The sequence below is a fragment of the Lithobates pipiens genome, unplaced genomic scaffold, assembly GCF_037356315.1.
Source record: "Lithobates pipiens isolate NorthernLeopardFrog02 unplaced genomic scaffold, aLitPip1_a1.2 Scaffold_79, whole genome shotgun sequence".
NCBI lineage: Eukaryota > Metazoa > Chordata > Amphibia > Anura > Ranidae > Lithobates > Lithobates pipiens.
In genome coordinates, this window is record NW_027507902.1 from 1,143,307 (window position 1) to 1,164,123 (window position 20,817).

Consider the following 20,817-nt stretch of genomic DNA (forward strand, 5'->3'; position numbering starts at 1 on the left):
CTACCAATCCCTCCACTGACCTCCATTCAGTGTCCTCCACCCCTCTCTACCAATCCCTCCACTGACCTCCATTCAGTGTCCTCCACCCCTCTCTATCAATCCCTCCACTGACCTCCATTCAGTGTCCTCCACCCCTCTCTACCAATCCCTCCACTGACCTCCATTCAGTGTCCTCCACCCCTCTCTACCAATCCCTCCACTGACCTCCATTCAGTGTCCTCCACCCCTCTCTATCAATCCCTCCACTGACCTCCATTCAGTGTCCTCCACCCCTCTCTACCAATCCCTCCACTGACCTCCATTCAGTGTCCTCCACCCCTCTCTACCAATCCCTCCACTGACCTCCATTCAGTGTCCTCCACCCCTCTCTACCAATCCCTCCACTGACCTCCATTCAGTGTCCTCCACCCCTCTCTACCAATCCCTCCACTGACCTCCATTCAGTGTCCTCCACCCCTCTCTACCAATCCCTCCACTGACCTCCATTCAGTGTCCTCCACCCCTCTCTATCAATCCCTCCACTGACCTCCATTCAGTGTCCTCCACCCCTCTCTACCAATCCCTCCACTGACCTCCATTCAGTGTCCTCCACCCCTCTCTATCAATCCCTCCACTGACCTCCATTCAGTGTCCTCCACCCCTCTCTACCAATCCCTCCACTGACCTCCATTCAGTGTCCTCCACCCCTCTCTATCAATCCCTCCACTGACCTCCATTCAGTGTCCTCCACCCCTCTCTACCAATCCCTCCACTGACCTCCATTCAGTGTCCTCCACCCCTCTCTGCCAATCCCTCCACTGACCTCCATTCAGTGTCCTCCACCCCTCTCTACCAATCCCTCCACTGACCTCCATTCAGTGTCCTCCACCCCTCTCTACCAATCCCTCCACTGGTCTCCATTCAGTGTCCTCCGCCCCTCTCTACCAATCCCTCCACTGACCTCCATTCAGTGTCCTCCACCCCTCTCTACCAATCCCTCCACTGGTCTCCATTCAGTGTCCTCCACCCCTCTCTATCAATCCCTCCACTGACCTCCATTCAGTGTCCTCCACCCCTCTCTACCAATCCCTCCACTGACCTCCATTCAGTGTCCTCCACCCCTCTCTGCCAATCCCTCCACTGACCTCCATTCAGTGTCCTCCACCCCTCTCTACCAATCCCTCCACTGACCTCCATTCAGTGTCCTCCACCCCTCTCTACCAATCCCTCCACTGGTCTCCATTCAGTGTCCTCCGCCCCTCTCTACCAATCCCTCCACTGACCTCCATTCAGTGTCCTCCACCCCTCTCTACCAATCCCTCCACTGGTCTCCATTCAGTGTCCTCCACCCCTCTCTACCAATCCCTCCACTGACCTCCATTCAGTGTCCTCCACCCCTCTCTACCAATCCCTCCACTGACCTCCATTCAGTGTCCTCCACCCCTCTCTGCCAATCCCTCCACTGACCTCCATTCAGTGTCCTCCGCCCCTCTCTACCAATCCCTCCACTGACCTCCATTCAGTGTCCTCCACCCCTCTCTGCCAATCCCTCCACTGACCTCCATTCAGTGTCCTCCACCCCTCTCTACCAATCCCTCCACTGACCTCCATTCAGTGTCCTCCACCCCTCTCTACCAATCCCTCCACTGACCTCCATTCAGTGTCCTCCACCCCTCTCTACCAATCCCTCCACTGACCTCCATTCAGTGTCCTCCACCCCTCTCTGCCAATCCCTCCACTGACCTCCATTCAGTGTCCTCCACCCCTCTCTGCCAATCCCTCCACTGACCTCCATTCAGTGTCCTCCGCCCCTCTCTACCAATCCCTCCACTGACCTCCATTCAGTGTCCTCCACCCCTCTCTGCCAATCCCTCCACTGACCTCCATTCAGTGTCCTCCACCCCTCTCTACCAATCCCTCCACTGACCTCCATTCAGTGTCCTCCACCCCTCTCTACCAATCCCTCCACTGACCTCCATTCAGTGTCCTCCACCCCTCTCTACCAATCCCTCCACTGACCTCCATTCAGTGTCCTCCACCCCTCTCTGCCAATCCCTCCACTGACCTCCATTCAGTGTCCTCCGCCCCTCTCTACCAATCCCTCCACTGACCTCCATTCAGTGTCCTCCACCCCTCTCTGCCAATCCCTCCACTGACCTCCATTCAGTGTCCTCCACCCCTCTCTACCAATCCTTCCACTGACCTCCATTCAGTGTCCTCCACCCCTCTCTGCCAATCCCTCCACTGACCTCCATTCAGTGTCCTCCACCCCTCTCTACCAATCCCTCCACTGGTCTCCATTCAGTGTCCTCCACCCCTCTCTACCAATCCCTCCACTGACCTCCATTCCGTGTCCTCCACCCCTCTCTACCAATCCCTCCACTGGTCTCCATTCAGTGTCCTCCACCCCTCTCTACCAATCCCTCCACTGGTCTCCATTCAGTGTCCTCCACCCCTCTCTGCTAATCCCTCCACTGGTCTCCATTCAGTGTCCTTCACCCCTCTCTACCAATCCCTCCACTGGTCTCCATTCAGTGTTCTCCACCCCTCTCTACCAATCCCTCCACTGACCTCCATTCAGTGTCTTCCACCCCTCTCTACCAATCCCTCCACTGACCTCCATTCACCGTCCTCCACCCCTCTCTACCAATCCCTTCACTGACCTCCATTCAGTGTCTTCCACCCCTCTCTACCAATCCCTCCACTGACCTCCATTCAGTGTCTTCCACCCCTCTCTACCAATCCCTCCACTGACCTCCATTCAGTGTCCTCCACCCCTCTCTACCAATCCCTCCACTGACTTCCATTCAGTGTCCTCCACCCCTCTCTACCAATCCCTCCACTGGTCTCCATTCAGTGTCCTCCACCCCTCTCTACCAATCCCTCCACTGATCTCCATTCAGTGTCCTCCACTCCTCTCTACCAATCCCTCCACTGACCTCCATTCAGTGTCTTCCACCCCTCTCTACCAATCCCTCCACTGACTTCCATTCAGTGTCCTCCACCCCTCTCTACCAATCCCTCCACTGACCTCCATTCAGTGTCCTCCACCCCTCTCTACCAATCCCTCCACTGACCTCCATTCAGTGTCCTCCACCCCTCTCTACCAATCCCTCCACTGACCTCCATTCAGTGTCCTCCACCCCTCTCTACCAATCCCTCCACTGGTCTCCATTCAGTGTCCTCCACCCCTCTCTACCAATCCCTCCACTGACCTCCATTCAGTGTCCTCCACTCCTCTCTACCAATCCCTCCACTGACCTCCATTCAGTGTCTTCCACCCCTCTCTACCAATCCCTCCACTGACCTCCATTCAGTGTCCTCCACCCTTCTCTACCAATCTCTCCACTGACCTCCATTCAGTGTCCTCCACACCTCTCTACCAATCCCTCCACTGACCTCCATTCAGTGTCCTCCACACCTCTCTACCAATCCCTCCACTGACCTCCATTCAGTGTCCTCCACCCCTCTCTACCAATCCCACCACTGACCTCCATTCAGTGTCCTCCACCCCTCTCCACCAATCCCTCCACTGACCTCCATTCAGTGTCCTCCACCCCTCTCTACCAATCCCTCCACTGACCTCCATTCAGTGTCCTCCACCCCTCTCTACCAATCCCACCACTGACCTCCATTCAGTGTCCTCCACCCCTCTCTGCCAATCCCTCCACTGACCTCCATTCAGTGTCCTCCACCCCTCTCTACCAATCCCACCACTGACCTCCATTCAGTGTCCTCCACCCCTCTCTACCAATCCCTCCACTGACCTCCATTCAGTGTCCTCCACCCCTCTCTACCAATCCCTCCACTGACCTCCATTCAGTGTCCTCCACCCCTCTCTGCCAATCCCTCCACTGACCTCCATTCAGTGTCCTCCACCCCTCTCTACCAATCCCTCCACTGGTCTCCATTCAGTGTCCTCCACCCCTCTCCACCAATCCCTCCACTGACCTCCATTCAGTGTCCTCCACCCCTCTCTACCAATCCCTCCACTGACCTCCATTCAGTGTCCTCCACCCCTCTCTACCAATCCCACCACTGACCTCCATTCAGTGTCCTCCACCCCTCTCTGCCAATCCCTCCACTGACCTCCATTCAGTGTCCCCCACCCCTCTCTACCAATCCCACCACTGACCTCCATTCAGTGTCCTCCACCCCTCTCTACCAATCCCTCCACTGACCTCCATTCAGTGTCCTCCACCCCTCTCTACCAATCCCTCCACTGACCTCCATTCAGTGTCCTCCACCCCTCTCTACCAATCCCTCCACTGACCTCCATTCAGTGTCCTCCACCCCTCTCTGCCAATCCCTCCACTGACCTCCATTCAGTGTCCTCCACTCCTCTCTACCAATCCCTCCACTGACCTCCATTCAGTGTCCTCCACCCCTCTCTACCAATCCCTCCACTGACCTCCATTCAGTGTCCTCCACCCCTCTCTACCAATCCCTCCACTGACCTCCATTCAGTGTCCTCCACCCCTCTCTACCAATCCCACCACTGACCTCCATTCAGTGTTCTCCACCCCTCTCTACCAATCCCTCCACTGGTCTCCATTCAGTGTCCTCCACCCCTCTCTACCAATCCCTCCACTGACCTCCATTCAGTGTCCTCCACCCCTCTCTACCAATCCCTCCACTGATCTCCATTCAGTGTCCTCCACCCCTCTCTACCAATCCCTCCACTGACCTCCATTCAGTGTCCTCCACCCCTCTCCACCAATCCCTCCACTGACCTCCATTCAGTGTCCTCCACCCCTCTCTACCAATCCCTCCACTGGTCTCCATTCATTGTCCTCCACCCCCTCTACCAATCCCTCCACTGACCTCCATTCAGTGTCCTCCACCCCTCTCTACCAATCCCTCCACTGACCTCCATTCAACGTCCTCCACCCCTCTCTACCAATCCCTCCACTGACCTCCATTCAGTGTCCTCCACCCCTCTCTACCAATCCCTCCACTGACCTCCATTCAGTGTCCTCCATTCCCTCTCTACCAATCCCTCCACTGACCTCCATTCAGTGTCCTCCACCCCTCTCTACCAATCCCTCCACTGGCCTCCATTTAGTGTCCTCCACCCCTCTCTACCAATCCCTCCACTGGTCTCCATTCAGTGTCTTCCACCCCTCTCTACCAATCCCTCCACTGACCTCCATTCAGTGTCCTCCACCCCTCTCTACCAATCCTTCCACTGGTCTCCATTCAGTGTCCTCCACCCCTCTCTGCCAATCCCTCCACTGACCTCCATTCAGTGTCCTCCACTCCTCTCTACCAATCCCTCCACTGACCTCCATTCAGTGTCCTCCACCCCTCTCTACCAATCCCTCCACTGACCTCCATTCCGTGTCCTCCACCCCTCTCTACCAATCCCTCCACTGACCTCCATTCAGTGTCCTCCACCCCTCTCTACCAATCCTTCCACTGACCTCCATTCAGTGTCCTCCACCCCTCTCTACCAATCCCTCCACTGACCTCCATTCAGTGTTCTCCACCCCTCTCTACCAATCCCTCCACTGGTCTCCATTCAGTGTCCTCCACCCCTCTCTACCAATCCCTCCACTGACCTCCATTCAGTGTCCTCCACCCCTCTCTACCAATCCCTCCACTGATCTCCATTCAGTGTCCTCCACCCCTCTCTACCAATCCCTCCACTGACCTCCATTCAGTGTCCTCCACCCCTCTCCACCAATCCCTCCACTGACCTCCATTCAGTGTCCTCCACCCCTCTCTACCAATCCCTCCACTGGTCTCCATTCATTGTCCTCCACCCCTTCTACCAATCCCTCCACTGACCTCCATTCAGTGTCCTCCACCCCTCTCTACCAATCCCTCCACTGACCTCCATTCAACGTCCTCCACCCCTCTCTACCAATCCCTCCACTGACCTCCATTCAGTGTCCTCCACCCCTCTCTACCAATCCCTCCACTGACCTCCATTCAGTGTCCTCCACCCCTCTCTGCCAATCCCTTCACTGGTCTCCATTCAGTGTCCTCCACCCCTCTCTACCAATCCCTCCACTGACCTCTATTCAGTGTCCTCCACCCCTCTCTACCAATCCCCCCACTGGTTTCCATTCAGTGTCCTCCACCCCTCTCTGCCAATCCCTCCACTGGTCTCCATTCAGTGTCCTCCACCCCTCTCTACCAATCCCTCCACTGACCTCCATTCAGTGTCCTCCACCCCTCTCTACCAATCCCTCCACTGGTCTCCATTCAGTGTCCTCCACCCCTCTCTACCAATCCCTCCACTGGTCTCCATTCATTGTCCTCCACCCCTTCTACCAATCCCTCCACTGACCTCCATTCAGTGTCCTCCACCCCTCTCTACCAATCCCTCCACTGACCTCCATTCAGTGTCCTCCACCCCTCTCTACCAATCCCTCCACTGACCTCCATTCAGTGTCCTCCACACCTCTCTACCAATCCCTCCACTGACCTCCATTCAGTGTCCTCCACCCCTCTCTACCAATCCCTCCACTGGTCTCCATTCAGTGTCCTCCACCCCTCTCTACCAATCCCTCCACTGACCTCCATTCAGTGTCCTCCACCCCTCTCTACCAATCCCTCCACTGGTCTCCATTCAGTGTCTTCCACCCCTCTCTACCAATCCCTCCACTGACCTCCATTCAGTGTCCTCCACCCCTCTCTACCAATCCCTCCACTGACCTCCATTCACTGTCCTCCACCCCTCTCTGCCAATCCCTCCACTGACCTCCATTCAGTGTCCTCCACCCCTCTCTACCAATCCCTCCACTGACCTCCATTCAGTGTCCTCCACCCCTCTCTACCAATCCCTCCACTGACCTCCATTCAGTGTCCTCCACCCCTCTCTACCAATCCCCCCACTGGTTTCCATTCAGTGTCCTCCACCCCTCTCTGCCAATCCCTCCACTGGTCTCCATTCAGTGTCCTCCACCCCTCTCTACCAATCCCTCCACTGACCTCCATTCAGTGTCCTCCACCCCTCTCTACCAATCCCTCCACTGGTCTCCATTCAGTGTCCTCCACCCCTCTCTACCAATCCCTCCACTGGTCTCCATTCATTGTCCTCCACCCCTTCTACCAATCCCTCCACTGACCTCCATTCAGTGTCCTCCACCCCTCTCTACCAATCCCACCACTGACCTCCATTCAGTGTTCTCCACCCCTCTCTACCAATCCCTCCACTGGTCTCCATTCAGTGTCCTCCACCCCTCTCTACCAATCCCTCCACTGACCTCCATTCAGTGTCCTCCACCCCTCTCTACCAATCCCTCCACTGGTCTCCATTCAGTGTCTTCCACCCCTCTCTACCAATCCCTCCACTGACCTCCATTCAGTGTCCTCCACCCCTCTCTACCAATCCCTCCACTGACCTCCATTCACTGTCCTCCACCCCTCTCTGCCAATCCCTCCACTGACCTCCATTCAGTGTCCTCCACCCCTCTCTACCAATCCCTCCACTGGTCTCCATTCAGTGTCCTCCACCCCTCTCTACCAATCCCTCCACTGACCTCCATTCAGTGTCCTCCACCCCTCTCTACCAATCCCTCCACTGATCTCCATTCAGTGTCCTCCACCCCTCTCTACCAATCCCTCCACTGACCTCCATTCAGTGTCCTCCACCCCTCTCCACCAATCCCTCCACTGACCTCCATTCAGTGTCCTCCACCCCTCTCTACCAATCCCTCCACTGGTCTCCATTCATTGTCCTCCACCCCTTCTACCAATCCCTCCACTGACCTCCATTCAGTGTCCTCCACCCCTCTCTACCAATCCCTCCACTGACCTCCATTCAACGTCCTCCACCCCTCTCTACCAATCCCTCCACTGACCTCCATTCAGTGTCCTCCACCCCTCTCTGCCAATCCCTTCACTGGTCTCCATTCAGTGTCCTCCACCCCTCTCTACCAATCCCTCCACTGACCTCTATTCAGTGTCCTCCACCCCTCTCTACCAATCCCCCCACTGGTTTCCATTCAGTGTCCTCCACCCCTCTCTGCCAATCCCTCCACTGGTCTCCATTCAGTGTCCTCCACCCCTCTCTACCAATCCCTCCACTGACCTCCATTCAGTGTCCTCCACCCCTCTCTACCAATCCCTCCACTGGTCTCCATTCAGTGTCCTCCACCCCTCTCTACCAATCCCTCCACTGGTCTCCATTCATTGTCCTCCACCCCTTCTACCAATCCCTCCACTGACCTCCATTCAGTGTCCTCCACCCCTCTCTACCAATCCCTCCACTGACCTCCATTCAGTGTCCTCCACCCCTCTCTACCAATCCCTCCACTGACCTCCATTCAGTGTCCTCCACACCTCTCTACCAATCCCTCCACTGACCTCCATTCAGTGTCCTCCACCCCTCTCTACCAATCCCTCCACTGGTCTCCATTCAGTGTCCTCCACCCCTCTCTACCAATCCCTCCACTGACCTCCATTCAGTGTCCTCCACCCCTCTCTACCAATCCCTCCACTGGTCTCCATTCAGTGTCTTCCACCCCTCTCTACCAATCCCTCCACTGACCTCCATTCAGTGTCCTCCACCCCTCTCTACCAATCCCTCCACTGACCTCCATTCACTGTCCTCCACCCCTCTCTGCCAATCCCTCCACTGACCTCCATTCAGTGTCCTCCACCCCTCTCTACCAATCCCTCCACTGACCTCCATTCAGTGTCCTCCACCCCTCTCTACCAATCCCTCCACTGACCTCCATTCAGTGTCCTCCACCCCTCTCTACCAATCCCCCCACTGGTTTCCATTCAGTGTCCTCCACCCCTCTCTGCCAATCCCTCCACTGGTCTCCATTCAGTGTCCTCCACCCCTCTCTACCAATCCCTCCACTGACCTCCATTCAGTGTCCTCCACCCCTCTCTACCAATCCCTCCACTGGTCTCCATTCAGTGTCCTCCACCCCTCTCTACCAATCCCTCCACTGGTCTCCATTCATTGTCCTCCACCCCTTCTACCAATCCCTCCACTGACCTCCATTCAGTGTCCTCCACCCCTCTCTACCAATCCCTCCACTGACCTCCATTCAGTGTCCTCCACCCCTCTCTACCAATCCCTCCACTGACCTCCATTCAGTGTCCTCCACACCTCTCTACCAATCCCTCCACTGACCTCCATTCAGTGTCCTCCACCCCTCTCTACCAATCCCTCCACTGGTCTCCATTCAGTGTCCTCCACCCCTCTCTACCAATCCCTCCACTGACCTCCATTCAGTGTCCTCCACCCCTCTCTACCAATCCCTCCACTGGTCTCCATTCAGTGTCTTCCACCCCTCTCTACCAATCCCTCCACTGACCTCCATTCAGTGTCCTCCACCCCTCTCTACCAATCCCTCCACTGACCTCCATTCACTGTCCTCCACCCCTCTCTGCCAATCCCTCCACTGACCTCCATTCAGTGTCCTCCACCCCTCTCTACCAATCCCTCCACTGACCTCCATTCAGTGTCCTCCACCCCTCTCTACCAATCCCTCCACTGGCCTCCATTCAGTGTCCCAAGACCTCCTGCTCTCTAGCTCCATTGTCCCCTCCTCCTTCCATGCTTGCCTGCAGGACTTCTCCAGAGCTTCTCCCATCCTCTGGAACTCCCTACCCCAATCTGTTCCGACTGTCCCCTAATCTATCCATCTTTAGACGATCCCTGAAAACCCTTCTCTACAAAGAAGCCTATTCTGCTTCTAACTAATACACTGTTTTACTTCCTCCATCAGCTCATCCCCCCCCCCCCCCCCCCACAGCTATTACCTTTTGTATCAATTGACCCTCCCCTCCTAGATTGTAAGCTCTCAGGATCAGGGCCCTCTGATTCCTCTTCTACCAAATTGTAATGTAACTGTAATGTCTGCCCTCATGTTGTAAAGTGCTGCGCAAACTGTTGGCGCTTTATAAATCCTGTATAATAATAATAACTTGCAATATCACACGGCACCTCTGACTTATTCACATCCCAATAGCTTGTTTAGTGAGAATCATATTTGTTCTGTATTATTTATTTTTTTAGGTCCATTCAGCTCCTGTGTCTCCAATGACCTAGACTGCCTGCACACAGCTCCACATGTATAAACAATTGGCTCTTGAACACTTGATGGGCCTCTGCACCCATGTGAGTGACCCAGGAGAACATGAATATTGATCAGGAATTGGTAGGAAATGGTCATTATAGATGGGAACTCACCATGTTGTTTTCTGCTCTCCCGGAGGTCATTTGCGGGTCCCCTCAGATCGATCAGTGTAAAGACCTCAATGGTGACATCCAGAGCCCCTTCTTCTCCATATACGTTTATCAGGATATCCTTGGTGGTGATCCAGTCGGCATTTTCTAGTTTTCCTCGCGGGATGGGACGTTTATCTCCATAGTAGAAATCAGACAATTTGTTCCTAAATCTCTTGAAGTCATTTCCCTTCAGATCCTCCAGAGAATATATGATAAGATCCCCGGGGGTTTGTTTCCTCTTTCTCCAAACACCAGGAGCCGACCCTGCAGAGAGCACAATCACCAACCATAAACATTCGTCCGGATTGGACAGTTTCTGACACATGACAGCAGATAAGTCTCTGGTGGCAGCTGGAAATGTCACGCTTCGAAATTGCGCCCGCTCGTGGAATGGGGCGTCAAACTTTTACCCTCAAAAATCTCCATAAGCGACATTTAAAAAATTCTACAGGTTGCATTTTTTATGTGACAGAGGAGGTCTAGGGCTAGAATTATCGCTCTCGCTCTACCGATCGCGGCGATACCTCACATGTGTGGTTTGCCCGCCGTTTTCATATGCGTTTGCTTCTGTGCGTGACCTCGTCGGGACGGGGGGGGGGGGGGGTTTAAAAAATTTTTTTTTTATTATTATTATTTACTTTACTTGATTTTATTTATTTTCACACTTAAAAAAAAAATAATAATTAATGGATCACTTTTTATTCCTATTACAAGGAATGTAAACATCCTTTGTAATAGAAAAAAGCATGGCGGGTCCTCTTATATATGAGATCTGAGGGCAAAAAGTCCTCGGATCTCATATTTGGACTTAAATGCCCTCCTCTGGTATAGAGACGAGTGGGGGGGGGGCCATCTTAGCCTCACTCGTCTCCATACCCGGCCATTGACAGGACCCGATCGCCTCCACCGCTACCGACGGCTCCGGTAAGCGGCGGGAGGGCTCGGGAGGGGGGGGGGGGTGGCATCTCTCCCGCCACCCATAAAGGTGAACTCGCGGTGAACGCGCTGCGGAGACCACTGTTATTGTACACAGGACCACCTCCTGTAAAGAGGGATACCTCGGTTGTGGCAGATACCGAGATATCCCTCTTCAAAAAGGGGACGTATATTTACAGGAGGCGGTCCTTAAGTGGATAAAGAGCCTATAGAAGGGAAAGGAAATGATCTCCCAATATGTCTATGTCATGTAGCGCTGGCTCCAGACGACCCAGCACTATGGTTTTTTGAAAAGTTAAAGGGGAGCTCCACCCTAAAGTGGACCTTCCGCTCATTGGAACCCTCCCCCCCTCCGGCGCCACAATTGGCACCTTTCAGGGGGGAGGGGGGTGCAGGTACCTGTACAGTACAGATATCTGCACCCACTTCCGGGATAGATATCTGCAGAAGCCACGCCCCTTTCCGCAGAATCTACGCCCCTTTCTGCAGGTCCCCCGCTGCCTGCTGGGAAACACACGGATCCCAGAGACAGCGGGGACCATCCTTATTGCGCAGTAGGGAACCGGGAAATGAAGCTGCAAGGCTCCACTTCCTGATTCCCATACCCAAGATGGCGGCGGCAGCACCCGAGAGACGATCGAGAGATCGGCTTCGGGTGCTGACATCGCGGGCGCGCTGGACAGGTAAGTGTCGCTATTTTAAAAGTCAGCAGCTGCAGTATTTGTAGCTGCTGGCTTTAAAAAAAATAAAATACGGCGGAACTCCCGGCGGACTCCCGCTTTAATTTGCCTGAAACCACAGTTGGGTTTCGGGACTATTTCTCTAAATTTCTTGTTTCAGTACCAGTCCAGCTGGGTTGCACTGGGTCCTCCTTGACCGCAGGTGTCGCTGTCACCGCTGGGGCAAGAGTAGAAACGCAGTCTAGCTGGGTGCATTGAATACCATTATTCCCTCGGAACCAGCCCAGTGGGAGTGTTTTTCTGCTGTGCATTCTGGGGGGTGGTATTTAAGGTACCAATGCCATGTGTTCGGGTTTTGTGTTTTTTATTCTTTGTCTGTTTGGTTCTGGTGGTCCTCCTGACCTGGGGTGCGGAACCATGCATCCTGAGTCTCGGGGGCCGGCTGGCCCGAGGCGACGCAACTGCAGGGACAGGCCCGAGTGAAGTTTTGGGGCCTACTGATCCAAGGGTGCTCCGGTGCCGTCTCATCTGAAGGGAGAGGCCCAGCAACCGAAGAACCCCAGGGGAGCACTCTTCAGGAGAAGGCCGTGTGCAAGGCTGGCTTCTCTGAAGCAGCCTGGAGGCTTAGTTGAAGGACGCAACCCGGATCTACACTCATACGGTATCGCCGGATCGGCTGAGAGAACCTGGTACCGTATGATCGCTCTTTAACAACTTCAACCCCGGACCATTTTGCTGGTCAAAGACCAGACCACTTTTTGTGATTCGGCGCTGCGTCGCTTTAACTGACAATTGCGCGGTCGTGCGACGTGGCTCCCAAACAAAATTGACATCCTTTTTTCCCCACAAATAGAGCTTTCTTTTGGTGGTATTTGATCACCTCTGCGGTTTTTATTTTTTGCACTATAAACAAAAATAGAGAGACAGTTTTGAAAAAAACGCATTATTTTTTACTTTTTGTTATAATAAATATCCCCCAAAAATATATAAAAAAACATTTTTTCCCTCAGTTTAGGCCGATACGTATTCTTCTACATATTTTTGGTAAAAAAAAGAATCGCAATAAGCGATTATTGATTAGACATGTGCAGAGTAAAATATTTCGTTTCGGAATTTCGTTTTCGTCCGAAAACTTAATTTATTTAGTTACTCCCGAAATTCGTTTTTATTTATTTCGTTTTTCGTTCAAAAATTGCATTCGTCCGAAAATCCACGTGAATTACGGTCGAATCTGTCTTGGAAGGCTTATGGTGTCTGTCGAATGTATAAAGAAGATTCGATGGAGCTAGTAAACAGCATACTTTAGAACCCTATTAAAGTCTATGGGACTCCAACGTTCAAAATCTAAAGTGCTCATTTTAAAGGCTAATATGCAAGTTACTGTCCTAAAAAAGTGTTTGGGGACCCGGGTCCTGCCCCAGGGGAGTGTTTGGGGACCCGGGTCCTGCCCCAGGGGAGTGTTTGGGGACCCGGGTCCTGCCCCAGGGCAGTGTTTGGGGCCCTGGGTCCTGCCCCAGGGGAGTGTTTGGGGACCCGGGTCCTGCCCCAGGGGAGTGTTTGGGGACCCGGGTCCTGCCCCAGGGGAGTGTTTGGGGACCCGGGTCCTGCCCCAGGGGAGTGTTTGGGGACCCGGGTCCTGCCCCAGGGGAGTGTTTGGGGACCCGGGTCCTGCCCCAGGGGAGTGTTTGGGGACCCGGGTCCTGCCCCAGGGGAGTGTTTGGGGACCTGGGTCCTGCGGACCCGGGTCCTGCCCCAGGGGAGTGTTTGGGGACCCGGGTCCTGCCCCAGGGAGTGTTTGGGGACCCGGGTCCTGCCCCAGGGCAGTGTTTGGGGCCCTGGGTCCTGCCCCAGGGGAGTGTTTGGGGACCCGGGTCCTGCCCCAGGGGAGTGTTTGGGGACCCGGGTCCTGCCCCAGGGGAGTGTTTGGGTATTAAAATCACTGCTCCTGAAAAAACGGCCATTTTTAAAACTTTTTTTTAGCATTGATCCATGTCCCCTGGGGCAGGACCCGGGTCCCCAAACACTCCCCTGGGGCAGGACCCAGGGCCCCAAACACTCCCCTGGGGCAGGACCCAGGGCCCCAAACACTCCCCTGGGGCAGGACCCAGGGCCCCAAACACTCCCCTGGGGCAGGACCCAGGGCCCCAAACACTCCCCTGGGGCAGGACCCGGGTCCCCAAACACTCCCCTGGGGCAGGACCCAGGGCCCCAAACACTCCCCTGGGGCAGGACCCAGGGCCCCAAACACTCCCCTGGGGCAGGACCCAGGGCCCCAAACACTCCCCTGGGGCAGGACCCGGGTCCTGCCCCAGGGGACATGGATCAATGCTAAAAAAAAGTTTTAAAAACGGCCGTTTTTTCGGGAGCAGTGATTTTAATAATGATTAAAGTGAATCAATTAAAGTGTAATATTCCTTTAAATTTCATACCTGGGGGGTGTCTATAGTATGCCTGTGAAGGGGCGCATGTTTCCCGTGCTTAGAACTGTCACTGCACAAAGTGTCATTTCTGCAGGAAAAAAAGTCCTTTAAAATCACTTGCGGCTATTATGAATTGTCGGCTCCGTAATACAGAGAACACTCATTGAAAGTCATTGATTAAAAAAAAAAGTGTGGGGGTCCCCTAAATTCAATTACCAGGCCCTTCAGGTCTGGTATGGATATTAAGGGGAACCCCGCATCAAATTTAAAAAAAAATTGACGTGGGGGTCCCCCTAAAAATCCATAGCAGACCCTTTATCCGAGCACGCAACCTGGCAGGCCGCAGGAAAAGAGGGGGGGACGAGAGAGCGGCCCCCCCTCCCTCCTGAACCGTACCAGGCCACATACCCTCAACATTGGGAGGATGCTTTGGGGGTCTGTGACCCCTCAAATCACCTTGTCCCCATGTTGATGAGGACAAGGGCCTCATCCCCACAACCCTGGCCGGTGGTTGTGGGGGTCTGCAGGCGGGGGGCTTATCAAAATAAAAAAAAATAAAAAAAAGATTCCAGCGGTGATAATCCACTCTTGCTATCCAGCGACGGACGATGAGATCAGCGTCACTTGTTGCTAGGCAGAACGGGGAGATGCTGTTTACAACGGCATCTCCCAATTCAGCCGCCCGGTGAGACGATCGCGGGTATGCCCGCGGGCGATTGAGTCCACGGGACCCGTGACCGGACTCACGGGGGGTCCTGACCAGCAGCGCTCGTGATGGCAGGGCGGCATTAAAGATTGGACGTACCTGTACGCCAATATGCCTGCCCGTGCCATTCTGCCGACGTACATCGGCGTGTGCCGGTCGGGAACGGGTTTAATTTATCCACATCCCTCAGTAACGCTCAAGTGTACACCACAGGTCTGTGGCAGAGAGTTTTGGGACGTCTACCACGGGAATCCTAAACAGGGAAGCAAACAAGGAGGTAACGGTAAGCCCAATAAAACAAGCAGCTCCTTCGGGGGTCAGTGCTACAATCATATCCCCCAATATGTCTAGATGTACATTATCCTATGGAGGGATTGGCTTCCCTGTAATAATATCACATGACTGCCTCCATGAAGGTAAGTTGTGACTTAAATCTAAATAAGCAGCGTAAAGTATTACAGAGGAGTAATAAAATATGGCAAATACTAAACATGCTCCTCAAACAGTAGCGGAACTACCAGAGTTGCAGCAGTCGCACTTGTGACTGGGCCCTGGAGCTTCACCACTGGGGGGGGGAGTGGCCTGGCCGTTCTCCACCATCAGGGGCGTGTCCGGCCATTCTTCTGGCTGTGCTTAGCTAGTGCTAGGAACCCGGCCCCATGTTCCGGGGGGGGGGGGGGGGGGGGGTGACCCGTCAGTACCCTCCAGCATACCATAATCTTTTTCCCATTGTGGGCTCTGATTATCCTAGAGCGATCTGGCTTCTATTTCTGACCCCTCCGCCAATCCCTCCACTGACCTCCATTCAGTGTCCTCCACCCCTCTCTGCCAATCCCTCCACTGACCTCCATTCAGTGTCCTCCACCCCTCTCTACCAATCCCTCCACTGCCCTCCATTCAGTGTCCTCCACCCCTCTCTACCAATCCCTCCACTGACCTCCATTCAGTATCCTCCACCCCTCTCTACCAATCCCTCCACTGACCTCCATTCAGTGTCCTCCACCCCTCTCTACCAATCCCTCCACTGACCTCCATTCAGTGTCCTCCACCCCTCTCTACTAATCCCTCCACTGGTCTCCATTCAGTGTCCTCCACCCCTCTCTACCAATCCCTCCACTGACCTCCATTCAGTGTCCTCCACCCCTCTCTACCAATCCCTCCACTGACCTCCATTCAGTGTCCTCCATCCCTCTCTACCAATCCCTCCACTGACCTCCATTCAGTGTCCTCCACCCCTCTCTACCAATCCCTCCACTGACCTCCATTCAGTGTCCTACACCCCTCTCTACCAATCCCTCCACTGATCTCCATTCAGTGTCCTCCACCCCTCTCTACCAATCCCTCCACTGACCTCCATTCAGTGTCCTCCACCTCTCTCTACCAATCCCCCCACTGACCTCCATTCAGTGTCCTCCACCCCTCTCTACCAATCCCTCCACTGACCTCCATTCAGTGTCCTCCACCCCTCTCTACCAATCCCTCCACTGACCTCCATTCAGTGTCCTCCACTCCTCTCTACCAATCCCTCCACTGCCCTCCATTCAGTGTCCTCCACCCCTCTCTACCAATCCCTCCACTGATCTCCATTCAGTGTCCTCCACCCCTCTCTACCAATCCCTCCACTGACCTCCATTCACTGTCCTCCACCCCTCTCTACCAATCCCTCCACTGGTCTCCATTCAGTGTCCTCCACCCCTCTCTACCAATCCCTCCACTGACCTCCATTCAGTGTCCTCCACCCCTCTCTACCAATCCCTCCACTGACCTCCATTCAGTGTCCTCCACCCCTCTCTACCAATCCCTCCACTGACCTCCATTCAGTGTCCTCCACTCCTCTCTACCAATCCCTCCACTGACCTCCATTCAGTGTCCTCCACCCCTCTCTACCAATCCCTCCACTGACCTCCATTCAGTGTCCTCCAACCCTCTCTACCAATCCCTCCACTGACCTCCATTCAGTGTCCTCCACCCCTCTCTGCCAATCCCCCCACTGGTCTCCATTCAGTGTCCTCCACCCCTCTCTACCAATCCCTCCACTGACCTCCATTCAGTGTCCTCCACCCCTCTCTACCAATCCCTCCACTGACCTCCATTCAGTGTCCTCCACCCCTCTCTACCAATCCCTCCACTGACCTCCATTCAGTATCCTCCACCCCTCTCTACCAATCCCTCCACTGACCTCCATTCAGTGTCCTCCACCCCTCTCTACCAATCCCTCCACTGACCTCCATTCAGTGTCCTCCACCCCTCTCTACCAATCCATCCACTGATCTCCATTCAGTGTCCTCCACCCCTCTCTACCAATCCCTCCACTGACCTCCATTCAGTGTCCTCCACCCCTCTCTACCAATCCCTCCACTGACCTCCATTCAGTATCCTCCACCCCTCTCTACCAATCCCTCCACTGACCTCCATTCAGTGTCCTCCACCCCTCTCTACCAATCCCTCCACTGACCTCCATTCAGTGTCCTCCACCCCTCTCTACCAATCCCTCCACTGACCTCCATTCAGTGTCCTCCACTCCTCTCTACCAATCCCTCCACTGACCTCCATTCAGTGTCCTCCACCCCTCTCTACCAATCCCTCCACTGACCTCCATTCAGTGTCCTCCAACCCTCTCTACCAATCCCTCCACTGACCTCCATTCAGTGTCCTCCACCCCTCTCTGCCAATCCCCCCACTGGTCTCCATTCACTGTCCTCCACCCCTCTCTACCAATCCCTCCACTGACCTCCATTCAGTGTCCTCCACTCCTCTCTACCAATCCCTCCACTGACCTCCATTCAGTGTCCTCCACCCCTCTCTACCAATCCCTCCACTGACCTCCATTCAGTGTCCTCCACCCCTCTCTACCAATCCCTCCACTGACCTCCATTCAGTATCCTCCACCCCTCTCTACCAATCCCTCCACTGACCTCCATTCAGTGTCCTCCACCCCTCTCTACCAATCCCTCCACTGACCTCCATTCAGTGTCCTCCACCCCTCTCTACCAATCCCTCCACTGACCTCCATTCAGTGTCCTCCATCCCTCTCTACCAATCCCTCCACTGACCTCCATTCAGTGTCCTCCACCCCTCTCTACCAATCCCTCCACTGACCTCCATTCAGTGTCCTCCACCCCTCTCTACCAATCCCTCCACTGACCTCCATTCAGTGTCCTCCACCCCTCTCTACCAATCCCTCCACTGACCTCCATTCAGTGTCCTCCACCCCTCTCTACCAATCCCTCCACTGACCTCCATTCAGTATCCTCCACCCCTCTCTACCAATCCCTCCACTGACCTCCATTCAGTGTCCTCCACCCCTCTCTACCAATCCCTCCACTGACCTCCATTCAGTGTCCTCCACCCCTCTCTACCAATCCATCCACTGATCTCCATTCAGTGTCCTCCACCCCTCTCTACCAATCCCTCCACTGACCTCCATTCAGTGTCCTCCACCCCTCTCTACCAATCCCTCCACTGACCTCCATTCAGTATCCTCCACCCCTCTCTACCAATCCCTCCACTGACCTCCATTCAGTGTCCTCCACCCCTCTCTACCAATCCCTCCACTGACCTCCATTCAGTGTCCTCCACCCCTCTCTACCAATCCCTCCACTGACCTCCATTCAGTGTCCTCCACTCCTCTCTACCAATCCCTCCACTGACCTCCATTCAGTGTCCTCCACCCCTCTCTACCAATCCCTCCACTGACCTCCATTCAGTGTCCTCCAACCCTCTCTACCAATCCCTCCACTGACCTCCATTCAGTGTCCTCCACCCCTCTCTGCCAATCCCCCCACTGGTCTCCATTCACTGTCCTCCACCCCTCTCTACCAATCCCTCCACTGACCTCCATTCAGTGTCCTCCACTCCTCTCTACCAATCCCTCCACTGACCTCCATTCAGTGTCCTCCACCCCTCTCTACCAATCCCTCCACTGACCTCCATTCAGTGTCCTCCACCCCTCTCTGCCAATCCCCCCACTGGTCTCCATTCACTGTCCTCCACCCCTCTCTACCAATCCCTCCACTGACCTCCATTCAGTGTCCTCCACTCCTCTCTACCAATCCCTCCACTGGTCTCCATTCAGTGTCCTCCACCCCTCTCTACCAATCCCTCCACTGACCTCCATTCAGTGTCCTCCACCCCTCTCTACCAATCCCTCCACTGACCTCCATTCAGTGTCCTCCACCCCTCTCTACCAATCACTCCACTGACCTCCATTCAGTGTCCTCCACCCCTCTCTACCAATCCCTCCACTGACCTCCATTCAGTGTCCTCCACCCCTCTCTGCCAATCCCTCCACTGACCTCCATTCAGTGTCCTCCACCCCTCTCTACCAATCACTCCACTGACCTCCATTCAGTGTCCTCCACCCCTCTCTACCAATCCCTCCACTGACCTCCATTCAGTGTCCTCCACTCCTCTCTACCAATCCCTCCACTGGTCTCCATTCAGTGTCCTCCACCCCTCTCTACCAATCCCTCCACTGACCTCCATTCAGTGTCCTCCACCCCTCTCTACCAATCCCTCCACTGACCTCCATTCAGTGTCCTCCACCCCTCTCTACCAATCACTCCACTGACCTCCATTCAGTGTCCTCCACCCCTCTCTACCAATCACTCCACTGACCTCCATTCAGTGTCCTCCACCCCTCTCTACCAATCCCTCCACTGGTCTCCATTCAGTGTCCTCCACCCCTCTCTACCAATCACTCCACTGACCTCCATTCAGTGTCCTCCACCCCTCTCTACCAATCCCTCCACTGACCTCCATTCAGTGTCCTCCACCCCTCTCTACCAATCCCTCCACTGACCTCCATTCAGTGTCCTCCACCCCTCTCTACCAATCCCTCCACTGACCTCCATTCAGTGTCCTCCACCCCTCTCTACCAATCCCTCCACTGGCCTCCATTCAGTGTCCTCCACCCCTCTCTACCAATCCCTCCACTGACCTCCATTCAGTGTCCTCCACCCCTCTCTACCAATCCCTCCACTGACCTCCATTCAGTGTCCTCCACCCCTCTCTACCAATCCTTCCACTGACCACCATTCAGTGTCCTCCACCCCTCTCTACCAATCCCTCCACTGACCTCCATTCAGTGTCCTCCACCCCTCTCTACCAATCCCTCCACTGACCTCCATTCAGTGTCCTCCACCCCTCTCCACCAATCCCTCCACTGACCTCCATTCAGTGTCCTCCACCCCTCTCTACCAATCCCTCCACTGACCTACATTCAGTGTCCTCCACCCCTCTCTACCAATCCCTCCACTGGTCTCCATTCAGTGTCCTCCACCCCTCTCTACCAATCCCTCCACTGACCTCCATTCAGTGTCCTCCACCCCTCTCTACCAATCCCTCCACTGACCTCCATTCAGTGTCCTCCACCCCTCTCTACCAATCCCTCCACTGACCTCCATTCAGTGTCCTCCACCCCTCTCTACCAATCCCTCCACTGACCTCCATTCAGTGTCCTCCACCCCTCTCTACCAATCCCTCCACTGACCTTCATTCAGTGTCCTCCATCCCTCTCTACCAATCCCTCCACTGGTCTCCATTCAGTGTCCTCCATCCCTCTCTACCAATCCCTCCACTGGCCTCCATTCAGTGTCCTCCACCCCTCTCTACCAATCCCTCCACTGACCTCCATTCAGTGTCCTCCACCCCTCTCTACCAATCCCTCCACTGATCTCCATTCAGTGTCCTCCACCCCCCTCTACCAATCCCTCCACTGACCTCCATTCAGTGTCCTCCACCCCTCTCTACCAATCCCTCCACTGACCTCCATTCAGTGTCCTCCACCCCTCTCTACCAATCCCTCCATTGACCTCCATTCAGTGTCCTCCACCCCTCTCTACCAATCCCTCCACTGACCTCCATTCAGTGTCCTCCACCCCTCTCTACCAATCCCTC

The 20,817-nt window shown here is 54.8% G+C and overlaps 1 protein-coding gene and 1 long non-coding RNA gene across 3 annotated transcripts in view; one reads left to right on the top strand and one right to left on the bottom strand.

The window, feature by feature from the left end:
- The window catches only part of LOC143960021 (uncharacterized), a 236,931-nt gene that overhangs the window by 150,837 nt on the left and 65,277 nt on the right, over positions 1 to 20,817 (top strand). The window lies entirely within an intron of this gene.
- Positions 1 to 20,817, bottom strand: part of LOC143960015 (uncharacterized) — an 89,536-nt gene that overhangs the window by 18,665 nt on the left and 50,054 nt on the right. For both annotated transcript variants that reach the window (XM_077468273.1, XM_077468274.1), the window contains exon 3: positions 10,139 to 10,441. In XM_077468273.1, coding sequence (XP_077324399.1) covers positions 10,139 to 10,441 — 303 coding nt within the window. The remainder of the gene's footprint in view (positions 1 to 10,138; positions 10,442 to 20,817) is intronic.